The 20,183-nt window shown below is 41.5% G+C and overlaps 2 protein-coding genes across 2 annotated transcripts in view; one reads left to right on the forward strand and one right to left on the reverse strand.

Moving 5' to 3' along the window:
- Positions 1–1,843: 1,843 nt before the first annotated feature.
- On the forward strand, positions 1,844–12,502 carry hacd1 (3-hydroxyacyl-CoA dehydratase 1). Its single transcript, XM_075452041.1, has 7 exons — positions 1,844–2,027; positions 7,047–7,164; positions 7,245–7,263; positions 7,376–7,464; positions 7,676–7,797; positions 9,696–9,874; positions 11,116–12,502. The coding sequence occupies exons 1-7, from the start codon at positions 1,909–1,911 to the stop codon at positions 11,196–11,198; spliced, it is 729 nt and encodes a 242-aa protein (XP_075308156.1). The 5' UTR covers positions 1,844–1,908; the 3' UTR covers positions 11,199–12,502.
- Positions 12,503–12,739: 237 nt separating this feature from the next.
- The window catches only part of LOC142369705 (collectin-12-like), a 45,215-nt gene continuing 37,771 nt past the window's right edge, over positions 12,740–20,183 (reverse strand). Inside the window, exons 4-10 of the mRNA XM_075452040.1 lie at positions 17,248–17,334; positions 16,116–17,159; positions 15,344–15,841; positions 14,725–14,861; positions 14,521–14,630; positions 14,012–14,157; positions 12,740–13,921 (exon numbers count right to left, since the gene is read on the reverse strand). Of these exons, the coding sequence (XP_075308155.1) occupies positions 13,902–13,921; positions 14,012–14,157; positions 14,521–14,630; positions 14,725–14,861; positions 15,344–15,841; positions 16,116–17,159; positions 17,248–17,334 (2,042 nt within the window). The 3' untranslated portion in view covers positions 12,740–13,901. The remainder of the gene's footprint in view (positions 13,922–14,011; positions 14,158–14,520; positions 14,631–14,724; positions 14,862–15,343; positions 15,842–16,115; positions 17,160–17,247; positions 17,335–20,183) is intronic.

A 20,183-nucleotide genomic window follows, 5' to 3' on the forward strand; every position in this document is an offset into this window, starting at 1 on the left:
ACTGATGATATTAAAGGATAAGACCGTTTTTTTGACATTGGGCCCTTGATTTCACATTATAACATGATGTTCTACTCACCCCTGCTTGTTGTTGGTAATTTGGAGCTGTTCCGAAGATATTTGAGAGGCGTCTGGCTGCTCTCTTGAGATATTCGGCCATGAAACGGTTTCCTATGGGCAAGCTTATACAGGCACAAACTATGCTGTTTATAATTTATTAATTACTCTACACTAGCACTGATAACGTGGAGGTGCGTCGCTTACTTAAAAAAATCCGGGTTACTAATTTTGAATTTTAGCCGAATGAATAAATAGGCAGCAGGTCTGTGGGCTGTCTGTGGTAGTAGCACGACGATGACGTCAGTAACACCCACTTTACGACAAAAAAATCAAAATTACAATAACCCGGATTTTTTTAAGTAAGCGACGCACCTCCACGTTATCAGTGCTAATGTACAGTAATTAATAAATTATAAACAGCATAGTTTGTGCCTGTATAAGCTTGCCCATAGGAAACCGTTTCATGGCCGAATATCTCAAGAGAGCAGCCAGACGCCTCTCGAATATCTTCGGAACAGCTCCAAATGACCAACAACAAGCAGGGGTGAGTAGAACATCATGTTATAATGTGAAATCAAGGGCCTAATGTCAAAAAACCGGTCTTATCCTTTAACCCCTAACCCTAAGTAACAGATGGGGACAGGTCCATGTTCACCTTTTCCCTTAACAGCAGTCTGTAAACATCTGGGAACCGAGAAGACCAGTTCCTGCATCTTTGGAAGAGGAATGTTGTCCCATCTTGTCTGATATAGGATTCTAGCTGCACGGCAGTCCTGGGTGTTCTTTGTTGTATTTTGTGTTTCATGATCCACCAATTGTCTTCAGATAGTGAAAGGTCTGGACAGCAGGCAGGTCAGTCCAGCAACTCGACCCTATAGATGCAGTGTGAGGTTTAGCGTTCTCTTCCCTGAAAAAGAAGAGTCATCTGCATAGAAGCGTATGTTGTTCTTTAACCTATACTTTTTGGCATTGTCTGTGCCTTTCCAGATGTGCAGGTTGCCTGTTCCACCGGCACAAATGCACCCCAATACAATAAGATATGCAGACTTTTGAGCTGATAACAAGATAGATGGTCCCTTTCCTTTTTAGTTCAGAGGAAGTTGTGTACATTATTTCCAAATTCAAAACTTTGATAAGTCTGGCCACAGAACAGTTTTTCACTTAGGCTCAGGCCATTTTAAATGAGCTTCGCTCCAGAGAAGACAGCAGGGTTTTGGTTTTTTTTATCATGCCCATATTGTCAAGCTGTTGGTTGCCTGTGTCCAAACTGTTTGATATGTGTTGCTATCTTCAAATTCAAGATGAGCTGATATTTTTTTCATTAAACACTAACGTGTCTCCCTGTCAACACGTTTGACATGTTTTCTGTGTTCAACTTGGAATAAAATGTTGGCTGACAAGATTTGCTCACCATTGCATTGTGTTTTTATACATTTTCGGGATTGTACATAGTCCAAGAATTTTCCAAATAAGGTATATTAGATCCTCAAATTTATTCTTTATTTTTATCCTCCAAATCTAACTCGAAGTAGTTGGATTACCATGAGAAATTATATTATACTAGATGGGAAAATTAAGCAGCCGTGGGCTTCTTCAAAAGGGCTAATACGCATCAGTAGGACTTCCAGATTAGACAAAGAAGTTTATTTAATATAAACACATTCAGAGTTTTCACAAGCTGACTTTGCTGAGCAGTGCCTGGCCCACCGGCAGGCCACGCACTTGTCTCACTGGAGTGAAGGGATCCGTGGGCGGATAGATAGATGGATGAATGACCCCGCTGCTCCCCTCCCTACCAGCCCCAGCTGTCAGCTCCCTTCCTGACTTCCCCACCCTGCCCCCGGTGCCATGGCGTCCAGCGAGGAGGACGGCACAGTTGAGGAGAAGGAAAACAACAACAAGAGGAGAACGAAAAGCGCCGTCGCTACCGCATGGCTCACTTTCTACAACATCGCCATGACCGCCGGGTACGTGCGTTTATTCCGCCCGTGTCGCCTTTTAATAAGGAAAAGCGGAAAAGTTTTACCGCTCCCTAAAAAACTGTAAGCGTGTGTTGCTGTTTATAGGACTGCGTGTGTGTCCGTGTCAAGCCGAAAGTGCCTGTTCAGCTCGCCGGATTTAGCGGCTCGTCGGCGCTGGAACTGGGGGAAACTTTGGCGAGCAGGTTGCCAGCGAAGAGCAGATTTAGTGAAAAGCGAGCCGGGGCTTGAGTGACTGTTGGAAAATGAATGAACGGCGGTTGGTTTGAAGTGACAGACTGGCGCTGAAGCCGTGTCCAAATAGGGCTGACTGCATGGTGTCAGCGTCAAGGCCCACACTGGGTCCGACAGTTGCAGTGATAAGTATAGCCGGAGCGCGCTGCTGACACTGGAGCCGCGACTGTGAACTGCTCGCTGGGCAGATTTTTAATAACATTTTTCACCCAGTGCAGCCCAAATAAAACCTATCCAGTCCATCTTTTTTTTTGATTGCGTGCCTAATTTAGTTACTTTTTTTTTTTAAAGACGCATCTGTAAGAGTTATGGAGCAAGCGGCCCCCTTATTGAACTCCGTTGTCGGTTTTTGGAACGCTGTTCAGAATGTACAAAACACAATGCAGTGATTTATAAAATGATTTCAACTGCAATATTTAACGGTCGTGATTTATGGCACATTTGACCATGTCACGTGCATTGAAGGACATTGAAAAATACACGGATCTGATGCCCCCCCCCAAAAAAAAAAAAAAAAGAATGTGGGTGAGATACAGAATCTCGTTGATTAAGACATTCACCCAGTGCGCACCAAACATACAACACAGCAGTGTGAACACCAAAAACTCAACTAAAGTGCGAGCATACAGTACAGGCAGACGTAAACACGAAGGCACTAATGATAAGCCTGTTTTATTGTTAGTTTCATTTCTTTGACCTGAAAAAATAAAACCCTCGAGATTTAAAATCCATTTTCCGAGTGCCCCAGAAGTCCAATCAACACTTATTACACAACAGTACACACATAATTGACCCACTATGATGTACAAACAGTATGTTCATATTGTATGGCTGAAGTACAGAGACGAAAGCAATCATACGGATCAAAACTAAAGGATGTAAAGATATATCAGGGGCAATTATAGTCAGCCACAAGACTGGCAGCCAGATGTTCCTGCCTCCAAATTATTAACAACTTCTTTGAAGCTGTTTCATAAAACCAGCTCCCTCATTTTCGGCTGGATTCCAAGCACAGGAAATAGTGTATTTATGCATCTTTTTTTCCCCAGTTTGGTGCAGGCTTTAGCACTGAATTGAAACAGTGAAATATTTGTGCGTTTTTGAAAATATGGCGTTCAGTTTCAACTTCAAGATTGTGCTTCAAAAAGGCTTTGAAAGGGGTAACAATTATAGACAAGTGATTAGGTTTGTTTTCAGCAGGTCTGCCTTGTGTTAGTGGATTAATAGAGCGCCCACTTTTCAACAAAGGGTTCCTCACTCTCTGCAAAAGAGTGGGGAGGTAGTGGAGGGGTGTAAATATTTAAGAGATAAATCTGCATTATTAGGTCCAGAGATTCCAGAAAAATCTCTGTGCACAAGTGCAAGGGTTGAAAAATAACATTGAATAGTGGAACTCTTCAGACTTAGGCAGCACTACATTAAAGACATACATGATTATGTCACGGAAATCACTGCACGGGCTCAGGAACACTTCTGAAAACTACCTGCAGTGAACAAACATGGTTCACAAGTGAAAGTTAAATCTTGACTTTGTTGAGAAGAAAAACATCAAGAACCAGAAGCAACACCAGTAGAAATCTGGCCTGTTGTCTGACCAATCCAAATTTTGAATGCATGATGGAAATCACGAGTGATGTGTTCGCAGAACTAAAGAATCGAGAAACCATCCTGCTTGTTTTCAGTGTACAGTTAAAAAGCTATTAGCCGGGATGGAATGGGCCTGCATCACTGCACATCTTAAGGGTAACTTGAACGTCTGTGAAGGCATCATTAATGTTAAATAATGATTTTTACAGGTTTTTGAGAAGCCTAAGCTTCCAACCAGTCAACTAATATTCAGAGAAGACTTTGCTTATTTCAGCAAGACGACACCGAAACCAGATTCTGCACGTGCTACAGCAGTATGGGGCTCTGTGGTCGAGGTGCTAAACTTGTTTATCTGTAGTCTGGACCTGTTTGGAAAATATTTGGAGCATCAGGAAATTAAAAACATGACCAAAGGGGGCTCTGACCTCCTGAGCAGCTGAAATCACTTATTAAGCAAGGATGGGTAAATGTTTCTCTTTGTTGTTACAAGAGGAAGTGGTGACACAAGTCATAATCCTGTCCTTATTTCTTTTAAACATGTAGCTGGCAACAAAACCGCATATCATTTTCAAAAGAACATTCAATCTCAACCATTGATATGTTGCCTTGTTCTATTTTCCAGTTAAAGGATAAGACCGGTTTTTTGACATTGGGCCCTTGATTTCACATTATAACATGATGTTCTACTCACCCCTGCTTGTTGTTGGTCATTCGGAGCTGTTCCGAAGATATTCGCGAGGCGTCTGGCTGCTCTCTCGAGATATTCGGCCATGAAACGGTTTCCTATGGGCAAGCTTATACAGGCACAAACAATGCTGTTTATAATTTATTAATTACTCTACACTAGCACTGATAACGTGGAGGTGCGTCGCTTACTTAAAAAAATCCGGGTTACTAATTTTGAATTTTAGCCGAATGAATAAATAGGCAGCAGGTCTGTGGGCTGTCTGTGGCAGTAGCACGACAATGACGTCAGTAACACCCACTTTACGACGAAAAAATCAAAATTACAATAACCCGGATTTTTTTAAGTAAGCGACGCACCTCCACGTTATCAGTGCTAGTGTACAGTAATTAATAAATTATAAACAGCATAGTTTGTGCCTGTATAAGCTTGCCCATAGGAAACCGTTTCATGGCCGAATATCTCAAGAGAGCAGCCAGACACCTCTCGAATATCTTCGGAACAGCTCCAAATGACCAACAACAAGCAGGGGTGAGTAGAACATCATGCTATAATGTGAAATCAAGGGCCCAATGTCAAAAAACCGGTCTTATCCTTTAAATGTAAGGTTTAAATTATTAGGAAATCACTACATTCATTTTTTATATTTGAACGTTTTCGATCTTCACTGATTGTTTTTTTTTTCCCCACTCTGTGTTATGTCCTGTTCATCTGTTTGGTTCATGTGTTTGGTTCACATGTAAGTTAATAAAAGGTTAGTGGTACCATGAGATGTTTTTGACCACAAACGAGAAAAAAAACAGATCAGCTCAGAAATAGGAGAAAACTACTGAGAAGTTTTATCAAGTCAGTCATCACCAGTGAATTCTCATCCTACGTCTTTTTTTTTCTCTGCTGGCTTACGTTATGACAAAGTTTTGCACCAGCTATAGGTTGATTCAGTTTCAATTCAGTTTCATTCATAAAACGCTAGAAGAAACATACAGTAGCTCATGTCTAGGCAATTTGCAAAAGAGGGTAAAGGCTGCACTGTTTTCAACAAATTGAGCAGCGCTTGATGACAGCTTTCAAGAAAAAAACCTCAGACAGATGCAGGCTCAGGTAAAGCAGACTCCACCTTTGGTTCTGTCCATCTGCTGCCTAAAGTGTAGTGAAGATGAAGAATTGTTATTTGGGCTTTTAAAATGCATGTGATCACGTGAGTCCTCTGAAAACCGGACTATCACCCCCAGAAAATCTGACTGGGGATCAAATTATTCTTGTGTGAATGCACTCAAAAAGACTCAAATGGGCCTGGGATCTCTACACATGCCCCAAAGCTCCATCTTTTTGTAAAAACAGCAAATCCTTACTGTATACTTATATAGCTGAATTCCCAATAAAGCTGCTCCCGATCACGTTTTTCTTGTTTTTTTCTATCAGACGGCCGGTTAGAAATTATTACTGAAAATCAGCCCACTATGACTGCAAGTTAAGTTGAAGTCACCTAAAACGATTCCAGACTGTTGCTCTGCTCTAATAAAAACCTGATTTCATAACCACTGCATAATCTGGCAAAATCTCCATCCAAGTAATTTAAAGACGACGTCTGCTCAGCTAATGCCGCTATACAGACAAAGTTGGAAGCTGCAGATTGTCTTGAATATTTTGTCGTATGATAAAAAGTGTCCAATATACCTGCTGTGGCCATTGCTTAACTCAACTTTGCCTGAAACTGAGTGTGCGTCAAAGAATAATTGATTTCAGCGGTTGTTTAGTCTCATGGTTCAAAAACTGACAACCCAGCTATGGATCGCTCTTCTTTAGGTTCTTTAGTTAGAATGTAAGTAGTGAAAGGCCTTTCTTTCTTTAATGTGACAGAATAAAGTACTGAACATTGTGTGCATAAATACAACTTTGAGTAAGTGTTTTGTTTCTAATGTTGGTCGTATAGAGCACAAGTTGTGATTTGGACTGAATTTATGAGCATTACATATTAATTTTCAGGCTATGACTTATGTATGTTGTCCAACCTCAGAGATGGTGATAAATCTGATGTACAGAAGGGTGGTTTAATGGGGCCTTTGTGGAAGTTGTTGCAGTTGTTGCCCTTTTGGGTTTTTACATCATTCTGCTTCAGTGTGATGTAGTGCCTTCACTGCTCAGGCATTTATTAAATGGATTTCTCACAAAAACGGGGAATTACTTTTTATTACTGAATAATAATTTATTTTTACTATATTCTGATGTGCTGTATATTAATTGTGTTGATATAAAAGGACACATTTTGTGATTTGGGTCATCCACAAGGTGCAAATAGATCTCCAAAATAATGTGTATTTTCTCATTTATTCCCACTGAAGCAGCGTCTGCTTCTATCAGGGTTATTTCTTACTGTGAATGTTTGAAAAGGCCGTCGGTCCTTTACAGCCTGTTGACTCTTTCTGCAACTCTGCTTTGTTTACACAAATCGATGCCTGTACGTTTTTTTGGGATTGTTTTTCTTGTATTCTTTTGTGCAGGTGGCTGGTTTTGGCCATTGCAATGATGCGCTTCTACATCAAGAAAGGCACACACAAGGGTCTGTACAGAAGTATAGCAAGGACATTAAAGTTTTTCCAGACCTTTGCGTTAGTTGAGGTAAGACTTTGAGTACAATAAGAGAAGAGAACAAGAGAGAGAGACACTTAACTAACCGTATTGTATGTTTTGTCTTCCAGGTGGGACATTGTGCTATAGGTATGTGTTTATTTTGTCCTTTTTTTTTGTTAAAATCTCAATACATTTGTCTCCAATCCAATGTCTGTATGGAAGCTGATTTTATCTATTTTTTTCCCTGGCTCTGCTGCAGGAATTGTGAGGACTTCTGTGATTGTAACTGGGGTTCAAGTGTGTTCACGGATTTTCATGGTTTGGTTTGTCACTAACGGCATCAGACAGGTGAATATTACGCCAAGTCTCGACTGAAAAACGGCACCATTTTTAGATTAAATTCTTAGTTTGTCGCTGCAAGGTAGACTTTTTAAAGCTGAATCTATTAGCATAGTAAAATATCTACTACTTCACACGTCGTCGCCAATAATATGACATGACCAGTGAGTACAGCATCTGTCGGCTTTGCAAACTTATAACTGTGTATATTTTGCTGAAGATCCAGAATGAAGAAAGCGTAATCCTGTTCCTGGTCGTGTGGACTGTGACAGAAATTACCAGATATTCCTACTACACATTCAAACTGCTCAACCACCTGCCGTACTTCATCAAATGGGCCAGGTGGTGATGCTGTTAGCCGTGGCTGTGATGAATCCTTATTACTGTCAGACATTGTGTGTGAGCATGTCGGCCTGATGTGGTGATTTTTCCCCTGATTCCCTTTCTGGGCGGAGACTGACTTTTGCACCAGGAAGTGGTGCAGCAGTGTGTGTACTGATTGCCTATCTCGTGTGTATTGATTAGCACCTCATTAGACATGATCTATGAGTGGATGAACAGTACTAACTGCTGGTATTGTGCTCTGACAACACTGATAGCAATGAAGAGATAAACTGCATGACTGTATTATGGGTTTTAACTTGATTCTAAAACATAAACAAACAAAAAAATGGCTGTCTAACGGGAACTTTAGAAAATTCAAATCCTCAACTGTCAGGAGATAAAACCTAAAATTGAAGCGTTTCCCAATGAAAGTGTCTCAGCTGAAGTGACATCATTCTGCCTTCTGCTGCACCTGTGACGTAACTGTCTGCCCTGGCAGGAGCTCATCTGAAATCGGAGCTATTTGGAGGAACGCCAGCTCTACACACTGATTGCGGTCCAACACACAAACTTGGCATCGCAGAGAGGGCCATCTACCTCTCTACAGAATAGTGCACATCAACTCATTAACAAAGCGAGACATTTCTGTCTCAGTGTTTAAGCTAACAGAGGCCTACCTGCAAAAATGCAAATTTTTTTCTTCTATTTCCATGCATCATGTGATGCTCAGGGGTCCACCCAGCTCTGTGCCAGCCTTTCCTTTGTCTCTGCTCTTGATTCTTGCAAACTAAGCGGACTCTCTTCCCTACCCCCCACCCTTCACGTCTTTCTTTAAGCATTGAGGAGACGCTAGGCCCCCAGAGAGGGCTCATGTTCAGCTGCTCCTGTTTTTAAGACCTTCTGTTTTGGTCATGGAATGTTCACCCAACATTTCTCTCACATCCGCCGAGACGCTACCCCGAGCCTTTGCTGTGGTCCAGACTAAAAGCAGGATCCCTGCAGTCCTGAGTCATGGCATGCTGTGCTGTATGACAGAGCACTCTTGTCACAAAAGTTGGCACGCTATCTCCCACATGCACTGTGTGACTAGACTTTGCAGTTGAAGTTAAAGTAAATCCAGCTTTAACAGTAAGCTACTTCTTTATGCTAAATAATGTTTAAATATCGACATACTGTAGGAACAAATTAAAAAGACAATCTATGCATTCAAGGGTTACTGTGGCTTTAAATAACTAGTGCATGTACTGATTGTGTAGTAACTGTCACTGAGGCCTAAATTACACACACCCTGATCTTGCACCTTAACCTACTACTACAATGTGCCAAATCAAATGCCTGGCTCTCTGTTCCAAGCTTTAGTCACCACCCATCATCATTTCCGCTGCCTCCTAATTTTTATCGGTTCTGAAACAGCACATCCAAGTAGCGTAAAAGTAGAAGCTAAGAATTGTTATTTATTTAAACATCCACAGTGAAACTTTGCCTCCATGTTTTTCTTTTTACTCTTTCTTATTCTTATCATATCTTCCACACATTGAAGCTTTCAAAGTTTTTACATGTTTTATATATATATATATATATATACATATATATATATATATATATTGTCAAGACAAACAGCAGTTCAGTGGACCAGTTTGGAAAAACTGTGATCAGGCAAAACCTTTTTTACTCTGTCCCTTTTTTTTATCATGTGTTAGATCTGGCCATATCAGCACATCGCGTTTATTTCTCTGCTTTAGCTCAAAATTTAAGGATCAAGTCTTTGCAGCAGCTGGAAAGCTTGTGCTGAGCGTGCACGTGCTAACATTCTCTCACTCTGACTTCAGGTCTGGGCTTGCCTTCGTGTGTGAATGCATTAGTATGTGCTCATAAATTTTGAAAACATTTTACTCTCTTTTCTCTTTTTGCGGCAGATACAACCTTTTCATCATCTTGTACCCGCTGGGAGTCGTTGGAGAGCTTCTCACCATTTATGCTGCTCTGCCATTCGTGCGTAGATCTGGAATGTACTCCATGAGGCTCCCCAGCAAATATAACGTGTCGTTTGACTACTACTATTGCCTTATCATCGTCATGCTGTCCTACATCCCACGTAAGGATTATTTCTCTCCTGTACTGAACACTTTAGACACCTGCTACAGAATGCAATGATTTGCAGATCATTTAATGTGATATGTGAGCACAGATATGGGACTGTTAAAATGTTTTGGGTGCAAATTATTTGCCTTTTCAACTTGGTTTTTCCCCGCTTATATCGGTATTTAGATCAGGATTGTAAAGGCAGGTTAGAGTGCCATTCAGCCATCCATCCAAATAACAATGATGAACTCAATCTGAAAATAATCAAAAGGAGCATTGTTACAGATGTTTTTTTTCTATCATGTTTTTTCCGTCAAATGAAAAAATATTGCATTCACGAAGGTTAGAAACAGGAGACAGTAAACAATCTATGTACAGTTTGTCAAAATATTGTACATTCATGATTATTACTGAAATTCTTTACAGTCAGGATACAAAGTGTTTACTGCAAATTCACATTCCTTGGATTCCAGTTGAGTTGCAGCAATCCGTCTGGCGCACTTTGCTTTACTTTTTAGAATCTTCCACAAAGAAAAGTCTTTTTTTTTTTTTAATCAGGTGGTCAATCATGCAACAGCTCTTCACCATTTCAGACATGTTTGTTTGTGTTTTCGAGTTGGTCAAACAGTCCGTAGCACTCGGTGTCCAGGTACAAAACTGACAAAATCAGGTGCTGGTAAAACAGGTGCATTCAAGACCTGTCACCCATTTAAAACGTTTAGTGCGTTATGAATAACCAATACTTTCATGTTTATCAATTTAGCATATCTACACTTGAATTTTGGCAATGCGGGGTTCATTAACTTGCCATTTGGGAATGATTTGTCTTCTCCCTGAGCCATAAAGAGGAGCAAATAGGAAAAAAGAGCCCCCACACTCTTCAGCAGATTAAGTCAGGCTTAAATCCTGTTTAAATAGTGTTTTTGTTCCCATTTTGAACGACTTTTTATCAGAAGTAGGGTTGTTTTATGGCATGTGAAGCAGAATCTGAAAGAGCATCTTAAATGATGTCTCAGAAGCAGTTTGTGTTCTGCTCTTTAGAAACAGAAGGTATGAAGGTGCCTCACAGTGAACGGACCCACATGCAACATTATTAACCCTCATTTCCTCTCACTGCAACAGGAAAAATTCTACCTGCACTGTTCAAATAGGAAACAATTGATCATCTCTCTGTTCTGTTTGACTTTTTCAGCCCTTCTTGCTCGAAAAACGATCAAAGTTGTCATTTCTCAGTGATATTTCTGTTCCTCGCAGTGTTTCCTCAGCTCTACTTCCACATGCTGCGGCAGAGGAGGAGGGTGCTTCATGGGGAAGTCATAGTGGAGAAGGACGACTAGGCGAGCACCACCTCATGCCTTCGTTTGAGCCAGCCTGCCTCCACATCACCCTCACCTCACCTCCACTCCATCTCCATCTCACCTTCCAGACGTTAACATTCTCCACTGCGAGGGACCCGAAGAGCAGCTGACGACCTGCCTGACGAGCGCTACAACCAGCGATGAGCAGAAATGACAGAACCGTGGGACTCCATCAGCACTGAGTTAAAATAACTGACTCTGAGAGCAGGATTAATTCCTGTCCGAATGGTAATCTGGCAAGATGTTTACAGTCCAAAATATTGCTGGAGCTTGAGCTAGAAGCCTGGCATCATGTCTCAGCACTAAGAAATCCTGAGTCCTTTGTTCACCCACCAACTTTACAGCATCTGGTTGCACTGAAGAGAAACAAGCAATGAGCCACACCACTGCACCCTGATGGAGAAATATGGAATGAAGATTGTATGTTTTGTGCTCTGAGTCGTCCCTCGGCCCACCAAATTGCCAGATTCATCATATTTTAAATGTATTCCACGACAGATTTTATTCATAAAGCAGTGTGGCTGCTTAAAATAAGGTTTCAAAAGAGAGGATATTCACCGTTCTATCATACCTCAACAATAAATCAGCATTTAGACAATGTGCTGCTGCTTTTGTGTATGTTTGTTTTACCTGACGTGTAAATGACACAATGTGAAGGGAGCGGTTAATAAGAAGCATATTTCTTAATTTATTCACATACTGTATCACTTAGAGCAAACACAGCTCAAACTTAACACTCTGCTTGGCTTAGCTCCTGCATTCTTTTATGTTTCAATGTTTACTGTGTCGAGTTCATTTACAAGAGTGCATCTTAAACTAATTAGAGTCCTCACGGAGGTAGAAGTGTTTTATGTAGGCCGCTGTAGGTACAGTCAGACTACAATTTAAGTTTTCTGTAAGCACTCGCAGTCTTTGGTCAGTGTCTTGTCTGTTTTATAACGTAAAGAATCTGGTGTCCGTACTAATAGAAAGGTAGTTATGCTCCCTCCCAATAAAGGTGCTATTGTAAGATCATTTCAATCTTCTGTGCAGCTGAAGGAGTGATTGGAGTTGACCTAAAGCCAGAAAGCAGGATGTGAAATGACTGAGAGGAGATGTTAGTCAGGGAACTGCATAGACTGCGGACAACTAAGAGAATCAAGAATTTTGCTAACAGTCTTGGTTAGAGATGAGACAAACAACAATGTTTAATACAATGGGAAACGTGTTTTTCAAGGGAAAAAGAACAATAAAAATGTGAAAACACCTATTTGTGAAAAATCAATAAACTCAATTCTAAAACACTTAGGAGAGTTTTGTGATGAACTTCCCATTGTTTGTCTGCATGTTACAGTCATGTAACAGTAAAAAAGGAGGTCTACAGCCTCAGGAGAAGAACAGCACCTGACAAATTGCACTGTGTCATTATTCACCAAAAACTAAACGAAAATGCAGAAGTAGTTTTTCATGTGTGAATAATCTTTTTCTCTGTAGAATGATGGATTCCAAATAGTTCGGAAATGGCTTTATAACCCTTCCCAGATTGATAGGCAGCAACAATTGCTTCTCTAAAATCATTATTGCAGTATTCCCTCCTTGGCAATGTTTTAACACACTTCTGAATGCTGCAGACCAGCAAACTGACAAAGCTCCTGCTTTTAGAGAGGTGGTCACACTTACAGATGATCGATTAATCAAGCACATTTGATTCACAGCACCTGGCTGCTACTTATACTTCTAACTCCTATTGAACCAGTTATTTTGGCTTACTTTTTGTTAAGTAATGACATGGTTTAATCTGTGATGTTCATCTGAGATTACATTTTCTTCATTTTGAAACCTGGTAAGGACTAAATGGTTTTCTAAAATATCCTAACATTAAAGGAGGGTGCACTTTCTTTATGACATCACTGTAAATATAGAAAGTCAAACTGAATATAAACACTCCAGGGGTTTTATGGATTTATTAGTTTTTTTTCTTCATTTTCAATTTAAACCTGAGTGCAGGAAATGGCACATTTTCAATTTGTACTGGACAGATTTCTATTCATAGAAACAACAAAGATCCACATAGTATTAAAGTATAAACCTACTGACCAAAACTCGATTTTACTGTCATTTTCTTCAGATCATCTGTAATTTATCCCTAATTAGGCTTAAATGAAAACATTATATAGACATGAGGTTAGTAAGATCGGAGATTTCTTGAAGACAGCATATCAGCGACATGTTTTCGCGCATCATTTTGCACCTTTTCTTTCTCAGTAACATAAAAAAGCATTACAGTAAGTCCATTTGGCTGTATAGCATTCATACCTGCCTACATACATTGCATAATAAAATATACATTCATATATTTAGTTGTACAAGGAGTACAGTTACATAAAATGTATTTCACATAACCATAAAAATATATATTCATATAAATCAGTTGGTGATTTGGTAATTTATAAAAAAAATAACAAACACAGATTCTCCTCCTCCTTTGGTTGCCTTGCTGTATTGCACTTGCTGGTAATGACGGATTGGCTTCATTTTGGAGGAGAAAGCACCAGAGAGACGTTTGCTGCTGCTGCCCGGGTCCCGAATTCAAAACCGTCCCTTTGTTCTCTCTGTACGGACTGTCCCGTGTGCTGCGTCAGTCGACAAGAGCCACATGGATGAAGTCTAGCTGCATACTGTGCGCTCCCTTTCAACACATCGCTATGATCCAGTAGATCTTGCTGCGGGAACAAAAACGAGAGAAAAAACTTGAAATTACTAATGAGCAGTCAAAACTCACCAGATAAGAGCAGACACAGAAGCAAACGTACAGGTCTCCATTTCCTTCGCACAGATGTAGCTTATGAGATCTTCACAGAAGAAATCGTTCCATAACCCTTCGTGGATGAGTCCCGCGCAGTCTTCTCCTCTTTCGTGGCTGTGGCCCCAGTTGTCAGGTTGTCCTGGCTTCCAATTTCTGCAGGCAGACAACAGGGGGCGATCACACAATACATTTACAGGGTTTCATTTACAGCAGGTGGACAGGAGAATAAAATAAAACTGATCCAGAGATTTCCATTCAAAATTCCTCCTCTGAAATGGTTAGACCTGACAGCAGATCTGAGGTCGCCTTGGCCTTTATGTAAAAAACTGATTGAGTACTGAGCTCTCATTTATTTGCAGTCTTGTAAGCTTTACCATTCATCTGAATGCTTTCTGAGTCCACAACAACGAGCTGGGTGACAGTGTAGAACACTAGCACTGAAAATAAGCATGTTTCCTAAACAAAACATCCATTTGGGGGACAGAATTTGTGTGCCGATAATGATTTATTACTGACGTGAAAGCAGGCTCAGTCCCGTCCAGCCAGCGCCACACATTCTCCTCCTCCTTGTCTGTCAGACCCATCCAGAAGTAACCCTTTCCTAACGTCTGCTTCTTAAGCCATTTCTGAGTGAGGACAGAGGGAGCATCCAGTCACAATTTAGAATTTTTTTTAAAAAGCGGCATGAATTCACCAAAAATGACTGGATTTTCATGTCACCTGCTCCTCCGTGTCGTTGATGATCAGTAACGATGCAGACCTCGATAGACAGCTTGCTTTTGCGTCATCAAAACTGTGAAGGTCTTTGGAAAAAAAGTAGCACTTGTTTCTGTAGTTCAACCACTCGACAGGGCAACCTGCAACACATCCATTTGTTTAAATGAATATATGAAAATGGAAGCATACTACCGATGATTACAGTTGATCAGTTTACTTTCCAGCCTATAGTTACCAACAGCTGATAAAATGGTCTAGCCGTGCACATAAAATTCCTGTATGATTATATACTGTCTATCTTATATTTATCTCCTTTAACTTATAGAGGTGCTTGGGGGTTTCCAAATAACTATGACCTAAAACACAAGTATATTTTCAGGCCTATAAGAAGATAAAGAAGAGTGGCAGAAGTATTTAAACATCCAGGATTACCAATTCATTTAAGGGTCATCAGGCTGGAAAAGTTTACAAAACCATCCCTAAAGAGTTTGGACACCATGCATGAGATCCACTTTGAGGATTTTGATGAAAACATAATTAAACTTACGTAAATGTTTCTGCAGAAATCTAGAACAATCTACATTGCGAAGCTGCTAACACAAATCAATGAGTTATGTTGTACCTGGGGCCCACAGTGCAGGAGCCACTGCCTCATCCTGCAGTGACACAGGCCCAAAAGGAATTACTGGACTATGATGTGGGATTCCTGGTTGCCCTGGTGGTCCAACTGGCCCCGGGGGCCCCACAGGTCCTGGCAGTCCTCTTGGTCCTTGCTCCCCAGCTGGTCCAATTGGACCACGGATGCCTGGTGGACCTTGTGGCCCCTGTGGACCAGGTTGTCCATCTCTTCCAGGCAGACCAGCAGACCCTGGCTCTCCTTTAGATCCAGAAGGTCCGGCCCTGCCTCCTGACCCTCGAGAGCCCTTGGACCCAGGGCTACCAGGTACACCGGGGAGGCCCCTCACCCCCTGGAACCCTGGTTGTCCTGGATTACCTTCCTCCCCTCTAGGTCCTCTTATCCCTGGAGCTCCCTTTTCTCCTTTTTCTCCCTTTTGACCCGTCTGGCCAGTTGGTCCCTGAGGTCCTTTGTCCCCTCTTGGCCCTCTGGGTCCAGGGGGGCCTGAAACATAACACATAATGTCAGCTTGCAGAGAAAGCTTTTATGTATTTCACATGGAAGCCCATGAAAAACAGTTAGCTTCACTTCACATTTTGGCATATCTATCTATCTATCCAAAAAAAATGGAAAAACTGAAACTTTTATGTTAATTTAAGATCTGACCTCAGCTTGTGCATGAGCAGAAAACAGTGTTTCAAAAGGAAAAGGGAAATAATTCTTGAACTTTAAAACTAACATTTCTTTTGTACAACTCAAACAACCATACATCTCTCACCCTGTAAAATAGTGAAGTTGGTTATTAGTTGTGAGTGTTTGGTGTCCACCAGCTTCATTTCCTCCATGACTATGGACAGGCTAGTGACCTCCTTGTCCAAACGTGCTGCCAGCTCTTCCTGCTGCGGCCTCAGACTGGACACATCTGTCCTCACATCCGTCACGCTGCTGTTGAGATTCTGCAGCAAGTCTGAGTGACGATCGACTGTCTCGGAACAAGTGCGCAAGTCGTTCAGGTTAAGGTTGATGGCGCCCAAAAGCTGTGTGGTGAAGCTGATGTTGCCAGTCACGCGGTCCATATTCTGCTCCGACTCATCCAGCCGCACCTCAAGGCGGTCAAACTTTGTGGACGTAAGATTGCCGAAGTCCCTCTGCTGGTCCATGATCTCACGCAAGGTCTGGTCATGAGAATCTGCAAGGCTGCTGGTGTTCTGGAGCTGGCTGGCCATGAAAGCGATCTGCGCCCCAACATCCTCCAGGCTGTCATTATTGGCCTTAGCTAAAGTTGAGGCATTGTTGGCCATGAGTTGCAGGTTTTCTACTTTGCTGCGAAGCCACTGAGCATCAGAACGCGTCTGTCGGGTTGTCTGCTCCAAGCTCTGAAAGTCACTGCGCATTTTCTGAATAGCCTGGCTTGTATCATCCACTGAGCGTTGCAGAGCAGCAATGAGGCCTCTCTGTTGGGCCTGAGTAAGATTCAGATTGCTGATGCTGAACAGTGCCTGATTTTGGAGTTTGACGTGCTGCTGAAATTCTCTCTGCAGCCTGGCTGTGTCCTCCTGCAGACCCCCGATGATGCTGCCATAGGACTGCAGGGTGCCATTTACAGAGCGCAAGGTGGCTGTGTTGCTGTTAAGCAGTCCCTGAATGGAGCCCTGGCTGCTTTGGATGTCTGAGCCAATGCTTTGCAGCTGATTCAGCTTAACTTGATCGCTGTGGATACGTTCCTCCACCGCAGACAGCTGCCTCTGGAGTGTCCAGATGTTGCTCTTGAAAGCCTGAATCTCTGTGGTGGTATTCTCCGACTTCTCTCCCGTTTGATCATCTGGAATTGAAGATTTGCATGATAATTTACAAAAAAAGTCTCGGCATTGCACTGTAGCTTTTACTTTTAAATAAACCCAGATACATACCCAGCTTTTTTAAATCAGTTTCAACTGCAATTATCTTTCCTCCATAGTTTGCAATACCTTCAGACACACTGTCGACTCTTTGCACCACTGCAAAGAAAAGACAGCAGGTAAGAACAAGGTTAATGTCGCAGACTCATCATATTTGTTTATTGACGGACCAAACAGGGATGACAAACTGCCTGCAACTACAGACATTGTATATAAAAGGGATCAGAGGGGGAATTAATGAAAGTCTCTGACAGATATCGCAACAGATGTATCTACTTGTCTTGTAGGCATGTAATAATGGTGGACTTGATTAACATAATCTCTTGAATTAGACAAGATCTAGTCTGTGACAGACTTAAAGAGCAAGTGCAAAAAAATGTAAATTGGATTTGTGCTGAAATTTCATATAAGTGACAGAAAAAATATTGAGAAAGAAACAAAGGAATGATGAAACACTGATTCAGCAAAGATGGAGTGGGTGGTCAGTGACAGAGACTGTGGCTGGGGGTGCAAGGAAGCCAAAGCCCCAGGGAACAGGAAGTGACCTGAAGGGGTCTTCAGTAAACAGACGGATCAAAGACGACCCACCGGAGACAGACACAGTTGCAGGGAGGCTTCACGCCCCCAGAGGCGACACCAGCATTCATTTCCTCTGGAATGTGTCTGGGATTCCAGGGAAGCAGCCCACTTCTACCACCAGCCTCACCAGGAGGACACTTCCTCTAAATGGGGACGGCATGCGCTCCTCTGCTGGGAAGCTGTTTACCCCAGGAGCTAAGACAACAGTAAAGTCTAAAGGCTTTCACCTTGCACCAGAACAACAAGATGAGCTGCAGTAAATCTATCCATACCTTCTAATTTTATTTGTGGTCCCACAAGCACTAATGTTGGCTTGAAATTGATCTGTTAAGTATGTTCTTAAATGAGTCAAGATGCTTTTTTGCTGTAATAAAGTAAAATGCTAAGCTACAGGTAACCACATGTTGGCTTAGCTGGCTAACTGGCTGACCAATTCTATATTTCCAGACATTAGTTTTGTATAAATTAAATATTCAACATGTTAATTAATGAGTGGTTGGCAAGATGGTCGACTAATTATGAGTCCTGAGGAGAGCTGGGCTAGTTAGCTAACAAACTCTGAAGTGTAAGACCTATTTACTTTCTAAACTAACCCTGCAAAAAAACAAAGTGCATGTAAATGCAAAAGAAGACAAGTCTTGAGTCTCTAGACTACAAAAAGAAACAAATCCTCTGTAGTAATTGGAAATGCTGTCTCCTTAGTAACTGATGTTGACACATTTGGGAAATTTCTGTTTGGAAAACAGATGTTTAATCAATAGATTAAAAGCTACTTTTGGTTTTCTGCCCTCAATCATTTAAACATCCGAGAAACCCACCTAAAGTTGTCCCATATGGAACAAGTAAACAGATTAAATACCACATTATTTTTAGTTATGAAGGAAAACTGTTATTTGGACAGGAAATGTGCCAAAGAAAATTAAATGGGACATATTTCCAGACACAGGATGTTACAGCCCAGCACCACAGAGAACAAGCTCTGCAGACCAACTGCACTGTATATCTATGACACATTTTTTTCATCGGCTAACACATAAAATATTTCTGGGCCTTTTCCAGTTGTTCTGTTCGTGTACTGGCCCCGTAAAATACACATGCAAAAAGTTTAAATGGCTGCAGAGGAAGGCATTACTTTGGCTCCAAATGTAGGTCCAAATGTTGAAGAAACGAGCTGTTTTGTACCCAGTTTGAGCTCTTTCCAGATTTTCTGTGGGTGGTTTCTGAAATGTATGTCCTAGCTGTCTTGTAAAATCCAACTTCCTGGTGCAACACATTAATGAATCGAGTGAAGTATAAACTTAGCTCGAACAAGCCAAGAACCTCAAGGCTCTATGATTTTAGCAATAACATCAAGTCATATTTACTGACTTCTCTGATAAAAGTCTGCTTGGTCACTTGTGCTGTAAGCAACTCTAAACTCTCTACAACTGTTCTCAGCGGGCCACTGTTGCCCTGTATCTCAGCAAATTTGCAGCCAGTGATGCGTGATTGCTCTGTATCTTGAAAGCTAGCACAACATAAGCTAGTATGGCGATGGAATCAGGCTTTCAGCTCTTTGTTAGACCAGGAAAACAATGTGCCTATGACTTGTCATATTGTTGGACAGCAAGGTCTTTTACTGTTCAAGAATTCAAGGATGTTTCCCAGTTTAAAAGCAACACGGTGTTGCTTTTAAAAATGATCATTGTTGGCACACTGTTTGGTTGTGGTTTTATGAGAATGGGCAGAAATAAATTTGTTCTTTAGTGTTTGTGTCTATGTAAAATAAGAGACATTCACAAATGAAGGTAAGGGCCTCTGGTGTGTGTTTTCTTTTCCTTGAGGAAAATTAATGACACGCAAAGCCTTTGAACTCTGAGAATCAGCTCATGAAAAATAAGCTGCAGGTATCTGAATCCCAGTTATACTACTGAGGTTAGACTGCATCAAAACAAAGCAGCCAAGGTGGTTTGTGTGGGTCAGTGGTGGAGGACGGAGAAAAGCACACATGTTAAGTGCATAGAGCACATCGGGTCTCACTACATAACCATCTGGAGCTGGGAGTGTGTTTGAACTGTGGTTCCCTTGACACAGCAGTGCTTCAGTGCCAGTAAAAACCCAATTTCAGTGGGTTCTGCTGGAGTTGCACTGAGTTCACTCGCAGCTCATCTGGGATCAATTAAGTCTGCATGAAAACCTGCAGCGTGGAACAAGAAGGACCCTCTGAGCTCAGGACGTAAGGGGACATCATTGTACGGGCAGTCAAGACACACAGATAACCCTGAAACATGTTAACTTCACGCCATTTTCACCAATTGAAAATAATGAGGGGACACAACGCAGACACACATGGGAATGTTTAACACAACTATGGCAGGGACATTCAGAGT

This window comes from Odontesthes bonariensis, chromosome 20, assembly GCF_027942865.1.
Source record: "Odontesthes bonariensis isolate fOdoBon6 chromosome 20, fOdoBon6.hap1, whole genome shotgun sequence".
NCBI classification, from domain to species: Eukaryota; Metazoa; Chordata; class Actinopteri; order Atheriniformes; family Atherinopsidae; genus Odontesthes; species Odontesthes bonariensis.

What these genes read in the sequence shown, in the direction of transcription:
- hacd1 (XM_075452041.1), top strand. Translation starts at nt 1,909, where the DNA reads ATGGCGTCCAGCGAGGAGGACGGCACAGTTGAGGAGAAGGAAAACAAC. An exon ending in TACTTCATCAAATGGGCCAG is followed by an intron (nt 7,798 to 9,695) that starts GTGGTGATGCTG and finishes TTTTTGCGGCAG; the next exon opens with ATACAACCTTTTCATCATCT. An exon ending in CATGCTGTCCTACATCCCAC is followed by an intron (nt 9,875 to 11,115) that starts GTAAGGATTATT and finishes TGTTCCTCGCAG; the next exon opens with TGTTTCCTCAGCTCTACTTC.